A 16,173-nucleotide genomic window follows, 5' to 3' on the forward strand; every position below is an offset into this window, starting at 1 on the left:
TACTTCCTACATTTTTTTACAATGTGTTAACTTATATTAATTCTAAATAAAACCTGAACATTATATATTTTTTGCAATAGTGTTTTCTCGAAATAAATACATTATTTTTCAGTGTTTTGTTATATCGCCAAAAATATCGTTATCGCAGAAATAACCTGAAATATCGTGATATTATTTTAGGGCCATATTGCCCACCCCTAACAAAAACATTTGCTTAAAATAACTGTAATAAGTAATTATTATATTTTTTTTTCATGTGAATGCAAGAGAATCCAGGCCTGCTTCATAGAAAACAGAGTTTGATTAGGTTTCAAATAGAATAGAATGTGTAGCAAAAACATCTTGTATACAAATAAACAAAATCCCAAGACGCATTAGAGTACAAACAATGCACAGAAAATTCAAAACAGAGTAAGTACAGTTTCTTCTGAGGTTTTAAATCTTTTGTAAGAGATATACTAAACTTATAAATTTGAAATGGCTAAGATTGTTCCTTGTGTGTGTATTTTGTCATAAATTAGTTGTTGCACTGAATGACATTTTTGTGCGCTTGTTGTGTGTCAACAACACTAAAATGATCAAATAAGCAAAATGCTGAGAAAAAAAATACATATTTACATAGGTGACACATTTGTGCACAATATTAAATGAAAAAATTATACAATTTAACCATTTTATTTTTTTGGTACTTGGAACACCCTATTCGTCTTTCACCCATATATACACAAAACCGACAAAACCTTAAATATATATAACTAACTAATAAAATTATGATTGAATAATATACATATATTAGATATTCTGTGCAATGCTGCTTGAGCTCTCTAGGGACACACACATTAAACTATGGTTTCCGGCAAAGAAGTTTACTCTCAGCAGTCTTTTCTATAGTCATAACTTGAATATTTTATACCATTTTAAGTTATTATTTGCCCCGTTCTTGGTTTTTTGAGTGTGTTGCAGGCATCGAATTAACTTTGGCTGACCAACTTGAATGTAGTTAAAAAAAATTAAATAATTCCTCTGTACCTTTTTTAGTTATATATTAATTAACAAATTCCAGATTATTGTTTTGATTACATTTTGCAAAATGTCCCAGTTTTCCTGGAAATGAGATTTGTAACGGAAGTAATAACCTGTTGTCAACATACTGCTCAACTTATTTTTATTGTTTAATTGACTGATATATGTCTATCTTTCCTCAGAGCTGTACTGTCTCTACACACTGCAGCATGAGCTGGACCTTCCTGACACGATTGCTGGATGAGATCTCCAACCACTCAACGTTTGTGGGTAAGATCTGGCTCACACTCTTCATTGTGTTCCGGATTGTTCTGACTGCGGTGGGTGGTGAGACCATTTACAACGATGAACAGAGCGAGTTTGTGTGCAACAGCTTGCAGCCTGGATGTGAGAATGTATGCTATGATGCATTCGCACCACTCTCCCACAGAAGATTCTGGGTCTTCCAGATTATCACCATCAGCACACCATCCATCATGTATCTTGGCTTTGCCATGCATAAGATCGCCCGCATGCAGGATGACGATTACCGGTCGCATGGCAAAAAGCGAGCAAAGCAAAATTCCAGACATAACTACGAAGAACGAGATGAATCGGATGAGGAAGTGCCCATGGTTACGGAGGAGAGGGATCCTTCTGAGAAGGAGAAAAACAAAACAGTACCTGAGAAACAAAGCACGTCTGTAAAGCATGATGGCCGCCGTCGCATCCGTCGTGATGGTCTGATGAAAGTCTATGTGCTGCACCTAATTTGTCGCAGTGCATTTGAGGCAGCCTTCTTCTTTGGTCAGTACATTTTGTATGGTTTTGAAGTGGCTCCATCATACGTGTGCCAGCGCAGCCCATGTCCACACACGGTTGACTGCTTTGTATCACGCCCCACCGAGAAGACCGTTTTCCTGCTTATCATGTATGTAGTAAGTGCACTCTGTCTGGCACTCACCATCCTTGAGATGCTGCACCTTGGCATAGGAGGACTCAGAGAATCCATGCATGAGCGATCACAGCGCAGACGCCCAGCTCTAATGCGAATGACCAGCTCGCCACCTGGCTACCATGCCACCCTAAAAAAGGATAGAGCAGGCCGGGCCAGAGCTGAGTTTAACGAAAATAATACACCTGAAACACTTGAAGATGAGGTGGAGAGACTGCGGAGACACCTGAGGATGGCACAACAGCACTTGGCACAGGCCTATCAAAATGAAGAGGGCACAGTCGCAGCAGCGCACAGTAAAAGCCCTGTGTCCCATAGCATGGCGGTGGAGCAGAACCGGCTCAATTTGGCTCAAGAGAAACATGTCAGCACTGCTGAAACAGGTATGAAATACATTGACAGTCTGTGTACATTTTTTGATGTCGCAAAGTGTAGTTAATACAAATCTGAAGTCTGTGAGAGGGATGTGGTCCAGTCAGAAGTGATCATTTATGGAAAAGACACTTTAAAGTTCATTCAGAAACTAAAATAATATATTTTTAAACTGTCCTTCTGAACTGGCTATTTTGTTTGTAAAAGAAAATAAAAAGAGGTGTTGGGTGAAAGGCACAACTTCATAATTATAATACTGCCCAAGGTTCTGGAATGGCATGTCAAACAAGCTCACAGTATGGTGTCCACATACTTATATGTACCATACCATATTGTGTATTAAACAATAATCCACCCCCACTGCACAGTGTGAGTCCTTAGTTTTTACTACAGAGGGTTAGGGCATAGTGGTAATAACTTTAAAATGGACCACAGTCTAGAGTCTGGGTAACTTGATGGGAAATAGTTGTTTATATATAGTGTGCATGTGTGATGCCCTTCAATGGATTTGGGAAGGGGGTTAAAATGAAGTGAAAACTAGAGATTTACTAATACAAACCCAATTCCAAAAAACGTACATTAGCAAATTAAAACAGAAAGCAGTTATTAGTAAATTATTTTAAACAGGTTTTATTGATTGAAAATATATGCTAATTTCTAATTTAATGCCTGCGACACATTTTGTCAAAATGTTTTTAGGACCCATCTAAAACTGGTCTTAGAGTAAGGTTAGTTCAAAGATTGCCACTTTTTGCAAAAAGCTTGATGAATTAATAGTCTGACAGTTTAAGAACAACTGTTAGAAGGAATTTTTACTATCTACAATTCATAACACTTTTAAAAGGTTTAAAAAAATCCAGACAAAATCTCTGCATGAAGGGCAGTGCTGTAAACCAATATTGAATACCTGACCTTTTATCCCAGCCAGCACCACATCAAAAACTGACATGCTTTCATAAAGGTGGAATATTTTGGAAAAACTCTTGTCGGTAAACACAGATTGTGGCTGCATGTTAAAATGTTTATACAAATTTCTTTACAAAGCAGTAGTCCTATATCAACAACATTCACAAAAAGTGGAAAGTGCTTTCCCCAAACTGCTGAATGCATATCACTTATTTTATATTACCGATGTTATGCAAATTCAAATAAAAAATTAGCTGCAGGGTTGTCCACATTCTTTCTGACTACATAGTGTAGTTTATATTACACTATTTAAGACTCGCCTAATCTTCAAAATTGTAGAATGTAACGAAATTTGAGCCAATTTACAACGTTTTGTTGAGGTTCTTAAATGAAAGCTAATTTTGTCCTGTTTTCTTTGTTGTTTTTTTTTGCATTGTTTTTACAGGGGTCCATGCGTGAACCTTTCCATCAATCAAGATGACCTTCTGAAGGAAGGACTGCACATATCAGGGGTGGTTATTGGGACAAGACATACTGAGGACGCATGTGTTTGTGTGTGTTTACATGTTTTTGAGGAACAATGTGCCTTTCAGTATTAAAGGGAGACTCCACTACGCTGTTGTCAAATTTCATTGCAGCTAACATCATGAGCAATTGGGAAAGTAACTTTTTCTCTTCTCTGTTGCTAAAGTGGTCAAAAGACACATTTATTTCCTTTCAATCATACAATAGTTTTACATCATTAGTGTTTTGATTATAATGTTGGATGTGTATAATTTCATGTATTTTCTAACTATTCATGGGCCTAACACATGCTTTGCTTGAAACAATGCTGCATCTTTAATATGCACTCAATGTACACCGATCAGCCATAACATTAAAACCACCTCCTTGTTTCTACACTCACTGTCCATTTTATCAGCTCCACTTACCATATAGAAGCACTTTGTAGTTCTACAGTTACTGACTGTAGTCCATCTATTTCTCTATATACCTTTTTAGCCTGCTTTCACCCTGTTCTTCAATGGTCAGGACCATCACAGAGCAGGTATTATTTAGGTGGTGGATCATTCTCAGCACTGCAGGGACAATGACATGGTGGTGGTGTGTTAGTGTGTGTTGTGCTGGTATGAGTGGATCAGACACAGCAGCGCTGCTGGAGTTTTTAAATACTGTGTCCATTCACTGTCCACTCTATTAGACTCTTATGTAGTTGGTCCACCTTGTAGATGGTAAAGTCAGAGACGATCGCTCATCTATTGCTGCTGTTTGAGTTGGTCATCTTCTAGACCTTCATCAGTGGTCACAGGACGCTGCCCACAGGGCGCTGTTGGCTGGATATTTTTATTGCTGGACTATTCTCAATCCAACACCTCCACAGTGAGGTGTTAAAAAGCTCCATCAGCACTGCTGTGTCTGATCCACTCATACCAGCACAACACACAGTAACACACCACCACCATGTCATTGTCACTGCGGTGCTGAGAATGATCCACCAACCAAATTGTACCTGCTCTGTAGTGGTCCTGTGAGAGTCCTGACCATTGAACAACAGCATGAAAGGGGGTTAACAAAGAATGCAGAGAAACAGATGGGCAACAGTCAGTAATTGTGGAACTACAAAGTGCTTCTATATGGTAAGTGGAGCTGATAAAATGGACATTGTGTGTAGAAACAAGGAAGTGATCATAATGTTATGCGTGATCAGTGTATATCTGCTGAAAATCAGATATACCACTGTGGCTGTAGGTTTGAAAAACCAGGCAGAAGCTTCACTTAATCCAACTAATCACTGGTTTAAAGCCTGAGACAACCTCATTTAACCAGTGGAATCAGATGTAGCTTTTGCTTGCTTGGTATTAAAACCTGTGCCATATAGCCCTTTGAGAATTGCACCATTGTACACCAATTCCTTACCTTAATGTAGATGCAGACAAGTGTGCATAGTTTACCCTCCCCACAGTGTCGTCATTTGTATTCTTCATGCAGTTTTGTTTCTGCATTGTCATGTTGGAATATTATACTAGTAGTTCGTTCTTGACACTTCTCTTAAAGTGCCTTATTTCGGCAATTGTGGTTTAAACGTTACACCCAAGTTGGAGCAGCCGCACCCTCTCTGCTTCACATCTATCTACATTTGCTAAAGACCAAAATTCACCAATTTACAAGGGTGATTAACTACAATATCAGTGGCATGCATGTGCCGCTACACATGAAGCGCATGTGTACACATGTTGCAAAGGCAACTGGCTTAAATGTTAAAAAAATACTACAGTACATTACATTTAGACCCACCACAAAACCTTTCAGCTTTATTCTTTTCATAGAAAGTATTTTCATAGCAGTATCACCTCATATGCAGTATAGCAGATCAGGCCAAATCACTAAGACCAAAAAATATTCTACCAGGCAACCTGTACAAATAAGATTCATTATTGGTCCCAGCATTACAGCCAATAACAGTCCTTCCTTATATCATTCCAGTGCATCACAATCTGTAGTAAAACATACTGATGGATTTTTCGTGTTTTTGTACGTGTATATATGGTTAGCTTTGTGGCTTCATGGCCCTTTTGTATTTGTGGTACTTTTACATTCTCAGACTGGATGTTGGGCCAGATGAGTAGTTTGTGTTCGCACTACAATAACTCTCCGTGTTTGTGTATTAACAATTAAACAGCAACTATGCACATTTTCTTTAAAATATTATTACTGACAAAAACCTGGTAGTGCTTGAATTTGTATATTTCATGCTGCCTATGTCTCATGCTGTTTAACTTATTTAAAAAATCTATATTATTCTGAATACACTGAACCAGCTGTTCTATTCTATTTGTAGTCATTTCTATGTATTTACATTTCTAGTTTGAGGAGGAACATTTCATTGATTTATTTCATATAAGAAAGTGAGGTTAAAATGACTGAATTGGTGCTGTAGTTTATGCATATTTTAGGCACATTTTACAGATGTTCCCTTGAGTTTTTTTATACCTTTGATACAGTGCTGCAACAAAATGATTTCATTCAAATTGCATTTAGTTCCAACTGTTTTACTTACTTTTGATCTTGATGGTATTTACAACAATTTAGAACTGGATCCACAAAGGTTATGCATCCAAGGACATCAGTTCAGTAATGTTAGCACATGGATCCTCCCCATTACTCGTGCTATTAATAAAACGTCATTTTAACTGGAAGTTGAATGAACATATTGTTTTTGCTTTAGCTAGGATATGGTACAAAGTCCAAACATTTTAGTACCATATATAGATTTTTTTTTGTAAGTCGCTACATTTTGTAGCAGTATTTTGTATTACTTGCTTTGAGAAATAAACTTGCATTGAGAAATAATAACTGCAGTTTGTAGCCTTTGTTTGTTCTTTTGATGTATGCCACTGCTGAACAAGTAAGCCTACAGCTTTTAAAATGTGTGTAATTAAAACTGATTTTAAAGCTTGTAAGAAAAGATGGTCTCATGATGGTCTCATATTTTAAAGAGAATATCCCTACATATCCACAAATAGGCAATTTGAAAATATTTGCCTATTATTAATTTGCCAACTAGCAAATTACATTAGCTCATAGTTGCTATATTTAACTATTAATAATGGAATTTAATTTGGCAATTTCTTATATTGTCAGTGATCTGTCACTTGAACTGTCAAAAAGCATGTACATTTATTGCACTTGACAGACTCAAAGGAGTTTAATGGGTGTCATGTCTGGAATCTGTTGCTGCATTGTTCCCAGTGATTCTGGGGAAACCAGACCCACCACAATACTTACCAGGATGAAGAGGGAAAAGATTTTTAAATTCTATATCTTAGTTCTAATCTACTCTCTTTTAATAAACAAGACAACCTGTCTTGTCAGGTTCAGAGGAGACAAGGGGCCAAAGCCTTGAATATGAATCATGATCTTTATTAATTTAACTTTAAAAATGCAATACTAATTTAGTTATTAGGATTTTAACGTCATGTTTTACACACATTGGTTACATTTATGATAGAAACGGTAGTTACTCATTACACGAGCTTCATCAGTTCACAAGTTTTAAAGTCAAACACAGGGACAATTTTGTATCTCCAATTCACCTCACTTGCATGTCTTTGGACTATTGGAGGAAACCCACGCAGACACGGGGAGAACATGCAAACTCCACACAGAAAAGACCCGGACCACCCCACCTGGGGATCGAACCCATGACCTTGCTGTGAGGTGACGGTGTTATACAAAATTTAATACTAATGAAATACATTTGAAACATTGTGGGCTGGTTGTGTGTGCTATGGTTGTGTATTTATGTGGATCTATTTGCATTTATGTGTATGTTTTTATTTGAAGCACTGTTCCACTCTCAGCATTAACACTGTTTAAAATTCTCAACATCATTGCTACACCTAATACACTTATACCAGTACAATGCACATTAACATGTTATATCAGTGTCGGAGCAGTGCTGATAATGGTCCATTTGAAAAATATAGTATATGCTGTATATTGTCACACTTTGATTATATGATTTAACAGAACATTGTGTAACTAACCAAGCACATCAGATGCAGTTACACTCATCTGGAATGATGTTGGGCAGAGTCTCATATTTGAAAGAGAAACCTCCATCAGAGGTTGTAGTAAAGCGCAGTGATTTCATGCTCTCTGGCACTGGTGCACAGCACTGACGCATGCCCAGCCTTGTAGCAGTACGTTCTGGGCTTAAACAGTTTCCGTGGCAATAGTAGAAGATGAACGACTTGGGGTGCACGATCCAGTTGTCCCAGCCTAGCTCTTCAAAAGAAATCTGGATCTGCTCCCTCATGCAGTCGCTGCTGATCCTTTCAGATGAGGGCCTCTGGAGTGTCTCAATGGCATCTGGTGACCAAGTGATCTGGGTTGACCGACGGGTGCGTTCAGGACCTCGTGGCCTTGCGTGGACATGCAGGAAGGGGGTTTTATCCTCTGCAGAGTTGTAGCAGCTGCACACTAGGCATCGTACCTGCAGCACGAAGGGCCCGTCGGCCACAGCTCTAAGGAGGTGTTGCCCGAACCTGTAGGTGGTCCAGCCATCTGGGCTGCGTTTAGATGGCTTTTGGGCCACTTGCAGAAGCTCCTGCTGTGATGTGAGGATGTAAAGTGGAACATGGCTGACATTTGCTATAATAGCCTCACCAGCATAGAACCAGAAGTCGAGGGAGGTGATGACGGAGTCTTGGCTGACCAGGGACGGCTGGAAGTAGTAGGTGAAGTAACTGGGAGAAGTCTCAGAGGAGACTGATATGTCCAGGCAGGTTGAGTCTGGAAAAAAAAAAGTTCAACCAAAAAATGTCAGGACATGCTAGATGGAATTCTTTCTGTACTGAGATGAAACATGTTTATACCAGTGAACAAACATAATGTTCTGTCACACCCACTGTACAGTGTACTGATTGCAGAGATATGATCTCATATCATAATGCTTCTATCTCCATTTCTCACTGTGGGAAGGCTGTTCTTTGGATTCTTTTAGATTGTTTGCATTTCTTTTTCCGAAGTTTGTTGCTGATACCTTAGACAATCCCTAAGCGTGGACAGGAAGCAAATGCAATGTACAGTTTGCATGACTATGGGCAATGTCACCTGTGTTTCAGCAGCTATTTATTCATGGCCTTTTTGTTGTAGTCTTTTGATTACATCTGACCATCTGGACTCGTTTTTTCTCATTATTATGCCTAGTTCACACTACGTGATTTTTGCTCAGATCTGGGATCGAAAATCAGCTCTCGATAGCTATGTGTAAACTGTTCAACGACTCAAACCCAAGAGGCTCGCCGAGCACTTGCAGACTCAAGAAAAATATCTAGCATGTTAAATATCTGGACCTGTCAGCAAGTCAAAATATTGTAGTGTGAAAGGTATTGCGAGCAGGTTGCAAGTGGCAGCGAGTGCTATGTTGAACTACCGCCTATGAGAACGCAAGATACGGGTGAGGCAAAACCCAGGGGAGGAGATGTAAATGTGTGGGTCAGGGGCATAATATGATTTCTATCAGAATACATCGGCACACACACAAGCTTTACAGTATTTGTGATCTTATCATCCACGCCAAACCATAATACCAACGCTGCATTGCAAAAATATTTATTTACCTCCAACTCACTACAGAACAGACAATCCCTGCTGGTCGCATAGACCAACCCAATCAGATTCACTTATTTTTTTTCCCCTTGCTTTTACGCTACACATCAGCACTCAAACAATTTTGATCGCTCGCTTATTTTTGATTTGCATTTTTGGACATGGAATCATTAAACCCCATGTCACTTCTCACGTTTGTTTTCGTGACAAAACGTAGTTTGGGAGACCAGACAGACTCATCTGAGATTCCTCCTGATGGTAGATCGTGTAGTGTGTGACCCTCTATCGCCGATCAGTCATGTAGTGTGAAAACCACAATGACCTAAAAGACTCCTGATTGCAAGAGATCCAGCGATCTGACAGCTCCCAAAGTCATGTAGTGTGAACTTGGCACAAGGTGACAGTTTTTTGTTGTCCATTTGCTATTTCATGGGTGCGGACAAACTAGTTCATATACAGCCACAGAAAAGTCAGTAGTTTTAGGTTAAATTATATTATAGAACTATTATAATGATTAAATTACCTGCCCTGTCATGAATGTAATCAAGAAGTGAAAAACATGATGTTAAAATCCTAATAAATAAATAAATATACACTTTCAGTCTAATAATCTAATCCCCTGCATGCAATTTATTAACTTCTGTTTTTTTGTTGTGGGTTTTTTTGTTGTTGTTGTTGTTAAAGGTATCATGTTTTAATCATGGCACAGGGGTGTGTAAAGTATGCTAGCCCACTACTTCTAAGATCTGGGTATTCAAGGTTGGAATCTCAGTAAAGCTTTTTTATGATTTGCACTAAGAATTTACAATGGTCAAGTTTTATAAAATAAGTCTCAGTAAAAAAAAAAGTTACCACCTGAAAAATGAAACTGAACCGGCACTATGTGAAAGAAATGATGTGCACAACCCTCTTAATTATTAAGTTATTGTAGTTCAATCACACACAATAATAACAGCTATATAGAATTGAACATGTAACAAATTATATGCTTTAAACAGCACTGTGGCAGCAGTGTGGGTTCCAGCATGACTGTGCTTCTGTACACAAAGCAAAAAATAAGGATGAACTCTTATTTTATTGTTAGTGATTAATTTTTTTAACTAAACAAAGATTTCCACAGACACACTCCAAAATCTTGTGGACAGTGTAGGAGGGAAAGGAGGGACAGCGGTGGGGTGGGAGGGGAAGTTCATGTTGTTTTGAAACTGGATGTTCAACAAGCTCATAGATGGGTGTGTATCAATCTGGTAAACACTATAAGGCCTTTTCAAATGTTCTAGTACTTCATCAAACCATAGTGCGAGCTTTTATTACCTAATGAAGGAAAGTGCACTCTGGGTCCAAATATCAGCGGTGCATTCAGCTGGCCGGGTGTCTACACAGACTTGATTAATCTCTAAGGGCTAAGGATGGCCAAAGCCCTGCAATGGATTGGCACCTTTTCCAGGGTGTTCATGTCTTTCAGCCTGGAACCAGGCTTACCTTGATCCTGTGTTTAATAAGTGGTTAATAAAAATAAAAAAAAATAGGAAGATTGAACAATGGTACATCTACCCAGAAGTGGCTCAGCTGTCAAGTCTTAAATGTCTCAGTGTCAAGGCTTCACATGAGCAGTTTATGTCTGAGTGTAGTGTAGTCCATCTATTTCTCTACATTTTTTAGCCTGCTGTCACCCTGTTCTTCAATGGTCAGGACACCCACAGGACCACCACAGAGCAGGTATTATTTAGGTGGTGGATCATTCTCAGCACTGCAGTGACAATGACATGGTGGTGGTGTGTTAGTGTGTGTTGTGCTGGTATGAGTGGATCAGACAGCAGCGCTGCTGGAGTTTTTAAATACTGTGTCCACTCACTGTCCACTCTATTAGACACTCCTACCTAGCTGGTCCACCTTGTAGATGTAAAGTCAGAGACGATCACTCATCTATTGCTGCTGTTTGAGTTGGTCATCTTCTAGACTTTCATCAGTGGTCACAGGACGCTGCCCACGGGGCGCTGTTGGCTGTATATATTTTTGGTTGGTGGACTATTCTCAGTCCAGCAGTAACAGTGAGGTGTTTAAAAACTCCATTAGCATTGCTGTGTCTTATCCACTCCTACCAGCACAACACACACTAACACACCACCACCATGTCAGTGTCACTGCAGTGCTGAGAATGATCCACCACCCAAATAATACCTAGTATGTAGTGGTCCTGTGGGGGTCCTGACCATTGAAGAACAGCATGAAAGGGGGCTAACAAAGCATGCAGAGAAACAGATGGACTACAGTCAGTAATTGTAGACCTACAAAGTGCTTCTATATGGTAAGTGAAGCCGATAAAATGGACATTGTGTGTAGAAACAAGGAGGTGGTTTTAATGTTATGGCTGATCGGTGTATGTCCTGACTTCTAAACTTGAATTTAGTTTTTCACATGCTCATAGCTGATCCACTTTTTGGGTTGTAACCGTGCAGCTGTAAAATGTTTTATTTTATAAACCCTTTAAACAGTATTAATGCTGAGAAAAATCCATTTAGATTAGGTGTCTACATACTTTTGACCGTGTACACTTTAAGAGTCTTTGCATTTGCAAGTTGCACAATAAGTGCTACGCCTGTCCATTACTGTGTTTCAGCAATATTGGTATACAGTACTTTTAAAGTGATTTGTCTGCTATGAGGTTCCTCTCTCCCTATCACAACAGCACAGGTTGTGCATCCTACATTATGTTCTCAAGCAAATGGCATAATAAATTAACTTAAATATAAACTACGAGACTGACTGACCAGAGCTGGGGAACATGATGACCTGGGATGTCTCCTGATGATGCCTCCTCTCTGCTTTCGCCTCCCGCAGCACCCGCCGAGTTCGGTGTTGGGCCGCCCTGTGCACCTTCTCACCCAACGGACTCTGTACAGTCAAGGATGGGGGCTCGTCAAGCTCTAGACCCTCAAGGATCTGTCTCTTTATCCAGTTTAGTACCACTTCCCGGGGAAGATCTCCTCTGCATGCCTGGCACCGTAGACCAACCCATGCTGCCATAAATACAATAGCACATGTGATCAGAATGAAATACCTTTGCCAGATACCCATTTCTTTTCCAATTTGGGAACTTCTAATGTGACCTGTTGAATTTCTTTCCTGCGAATCCTTTTGAGAATGAATCACGTTTTTGATGCCACTGTTTGGCTTCTTGCAATCGTAGTGTATCCAAAAGGGAGGAGACCAGTGAGATTGAGCCGTCTGGGAAATTGTGTTAATACCTTTCTCCTGGCCTTGGAAGACCAATGGTATCACAATGTATCAAAAACTCCCTGTCTCAAATGCACGGCTTCTCACAAAAGCATTGCAGTGAAACTAAACTTAAAATACGATGTTTTAATTGTTAAAACATTTATCCTTATTTACTATACTTAAATATGCATAACATTTCAAACATTTCCAAATGTGTTGCCTTATTTGTAACAAACCCTCTGAAAGTACAGGGGTTAGACGAAATAACAGAAAATACAACCCCAAATCAGAAAAAGTTGGGACAGCATGGAAAATGTAAATAATAAAAAAACAGAGTTTCTTACATTTACTTTGACTTTTATTATTTATTTTCACCACACTTAAAAGATATTTTGGCACAGAGGATACCAAGTGATTTAGTGTTTCAGCTTTTATTGTGTCCCATTCTTCCTGCAAACACGTCTTAAGATGTGCAACAGTACGGGGTCGTCGTTGTCGCATTTTTTGTTTCAGTCAGGTCAGTCAAGTACCCGTACCCTCTTCTTCCACAGCCATGCCTTTGTAATGTGTGCAGCATGTGGTTTTGCATTGTCTTGTTGAAAAATGCATGAATGTCCCTGGAAAAGATGACGTCTTGAAGGCAGCATATGTTGCTGTAAGATCTCAATGTACTTTTCTGCATTAATGCTGCCATCACAGACGTGTAAATTACCTTTGCCAAAGGACACTGACACAGCCCCATACCATGACAGACCCTGGCTTTTGGAGTTGTTGCTGATAACAGTCTGGACGGTTCTTGTCGTCTTTGGCCTGGAGCACATGCCATCCATTTTATCCAAAAAAGATCTGAAATGCCATTCATCTGACCACGATACACGTTTCCACTTTGTGATGGTCCATCCTAGATGCCTTAGAGCCCAGAGAAGTCGACGCCACTTCTGGAGATGGTTAACATAAGGCTTCTTTTTTGCACAGTAAAGTTTTAAGTGGCATTTGTGAATGTAACTCTGTATTGTAGTGCTTGACAAAGGTTTGCCAAAGTAATCCCTTGCCCATGTGGTTATATCAGCTAATGCTGAGTGTCAGTATCGTTGAGTTCTTGATGCAGTGCCGTCTGATGGATCAAAGATCACGGGCGTTCAGCTTAAGCCTGTGCCCTTGGCCTTTATGCACTGAAATTCCTCCTGATTCCTTGAATTGTTGAATGATATTATGCACTGTAGAGGGAGAAATATGCAAATCCCTTCCAATCTTATTTTGAGGTAAATTGTTTTTAAACATTTCAATAATTTTCTCACACATTTGTTGACAAACTGGAGATCCTCTGATCATCTTTGCTCATCAAAGACTCAGCCTTTTCTGGATGCTGCTTTTGTACCAAACCATGATTACAATCACCTGTTGATATCACCTGTTTGGAATCACATCATTATTTAGTTTTTTCACCTCATTACTAGCTATAAATTGCCCCTGTCCCAACTTTCTTTGGAATGTGTTGCAGGCCTGAAATACAGGAATGGAGGTATATTAACAAATGAAATGAAGTTGAGCAGACAAAACATGAAATATCTTGGGTTCGAACTGTCTGCAATCAAACAAAAGTAAATGTAAGGAACACTGCATTTTTATTTTATTAGCATTTTCCATACTGTCCCAACTTTTTCTGATTTGGGGTTATACATAGAACAAAGCTCAAAAGTTTGCTTTGATGGTGCAGCAGTCTTATGCTTGGTCTTGTCTAAGAGAGGAATAGCTAAATGGGCTAAATAGCTGAACTCATTGCCGCTGCTATAACAACTTCTATCGTTTAATAGGGGCATCAGTACAAATGACAGAAAAAGAAGTGCAGTGTGCACCTTTTACAAACAGCTGCATGAAAAGTTCTACTAGGTTGACTGCTAATTAACAGCATGTCTTTTCACAATTAGATTCGAAGTCATCAAATAATGGGTGTACAAATCAGAGGAACACTATATAGCCAAAGATTTGTGTATTGAGTTCAGATGTTTCAAAGCAGCCACTTTGCATTGTGTGGTGTAGAGGTCTAATATGGCTTAATACCACAGAGAACTTGAGCTTTTAAATATGAATCCCATGTCTGAGGGAGGAAAGGACCGAGGGGTTTGCTCCTTATTGCAACTGCAAGATGGAACATCACTGTCTGGTTAAGGCAGAATGAATCCTCACTGCTTTAGCTGCTGATGACTGCACACACACTGAATCCAGCAAGTCCTAGTCTGTGGTTTTCCTTGGCCAGTGCAAGAGTGGAGCAAGCTGCAGATGATCCACATTAAGGATTGGGCAAAAGGGAAATAATGGCAAATAATATTAACGGTGTAACATAAATAATAATTTTTCAACTTTGTGTTGTCAGTATGAAACCGATCAGGCATAACATTATGACCACCTTCCTAATATTGTGTTGGTCCCCCATTTGCTGCCAAAACAGTCCTTCAACTGTGATGCAGTGTGTATTCTGACAGCTTTCTATCAGAACCAGCATTAACTTCTTCAGCAATTTGAGCTACAGTAGATCGTTTGTTGGATTGGACCACACAGGCCAGCCTTCGCTTCCCACGTGCATCAATGATCCTTGGCCACCCATGGCCCTGTCGCCAGTTTACCACTGTTCCTTCATTGGACCACTTTTGATAGATAATGACCACTGCAGACCAGGAACATCTCACAAGAGCTTCAGTTTTGAAGATGCGCTGACCCAGTCGTCTAGCCATCACAATTTGGCCCTTGTCAAACTCGCTCAAATCCTTATGCTTGCCCATTTTTTCTGCTTCTAACATCAACTTTGAAGATAAAATGTTCATTTGCTGCCTAAAATATCCAACCCACTAACAGGTCCCATGATGAAGAGATAAGTGTTATTTACTTCACCTGTCAGTGCTCATAATGTTATGCCTGGTCGGTGTATATGGTTTGATGTGTTTTGTGTGAAGGAACTCCAAATGCTTTTTTAGTGAATAGGCAAAAAATTTCACAGACACAATTTACCACTTAAATAAGTTTTAACATTGTGATATTGCCCATATCATGTGTCTAAATACATTTTTGTCCAGTGTATGTCAGTCCCAAAGACTTATACAATAACTGTACATCCAGAGCTTCACAAAGCTAAAACTCATGACAGGACTGCCATTTGGAAACTTCTGAGTAAAAGGCCAGAGGGCAAATATAAAGACAAATGTAGTGTAAGGAGCACAAAAGCTGGACCTCTGAGCAACATTACTATATTTCTTACATCTGGATACAAAGCCAACAGGTATACATAATACAGTCATCTGGAGAAAATCATTAGGCTTAACAATTGCTTTGCATGGTTGTATAACAGCCAGGCGGCACAGTGGCTCAGTGGGTAGCACTGTCGCCTCACAGCAAGAAGGTCCCAGGTGGGGCGGTCCGGGTCCTTTCTGTGTTGAGTTTGCATGTTCTCCCCGTGTCTGCTTGGGTTTCCTCCGGGAGCTCCGGTTTCCTCTTACAGTCCAAAAACATGCAAGTGAGGTAAATTGGAGATACAAAATTGTCCATGACTGTGTTTGACATTAAACTTGTAAACTGATGAATCTTGTGTAATGAGTAACTACCATTTCTGT

The 16,173-nt window shown here is 39.5% G+C and overlaps 2 protein-coding genes across 2 annotated transcripts; one reads left to right on the forward strand and one right to left on the reverse strand.

Annotated features, from left to right (window-relative positions):
• The first annotated feature begins 1,232 nt into the window (after positions 1 to 1,232).
• On the forward strand, positions 1,233 to 3,831 carry LOC134316430 (gap junction gamma-1 protein-like). Its single transcript, XM_062996791.1, has 2 exons — positions 1,233 to 2,340; positions 3,681 to 3,831. Exons 1-2 carry the CDS (start codon positions 1,233 to 1,235, stop codon positions 3,692 to 3,694), a joined length of 1,122 nt encoding a protein of 373 aa, XP_062852861.1. The 3' UTR covers positions 3,695 to 3,831.
• A 3,326-nt stretch (positions 3,832 to 7,157) lies between these two features.
• inha (inhibin subunit alpha) lies at positions 7,158 to 12,429 on the reverse strand. Its single transcript, XM_062996792.1, has 2 exons — positions 12,121 to 12,429; positions 7,158 to 8,530 (listed from the first exon to the last, which is right to left on the reverse strand). Exons 1-2 carry the CDS (start codon positions 12,425 to 12,427, stop codon positions 7,791 to 7,793), a joined length of 1,047 nt encoding a protein of 348 aa, XP_062852862.1. The 5' UTR covers positions 12,428 to 12,429; the 3' UTR covers positions 7,158 to 7,790.
• Between the last annotated feature and the right edge of the window lie 3,744 nt (positions 12,430 to 16,173).

The sequence above is a fragment of the Trichomycterus rosablanca genome, chromosome 6 (genome assembly GCF_030014385.1).
Source record: "Trichomycterus rosablanca isolate fTriRos1 chromosome 6, fTriRos1.hap1, whole genome shotgun sequence".
NCBI classification, from domain to species: Eukaryota; Metazoa; Chordata; class Actinopteri; order Siluriformes; family Trichomycteridae; genus Trichomycterus; species Trichomycterus rosablanca.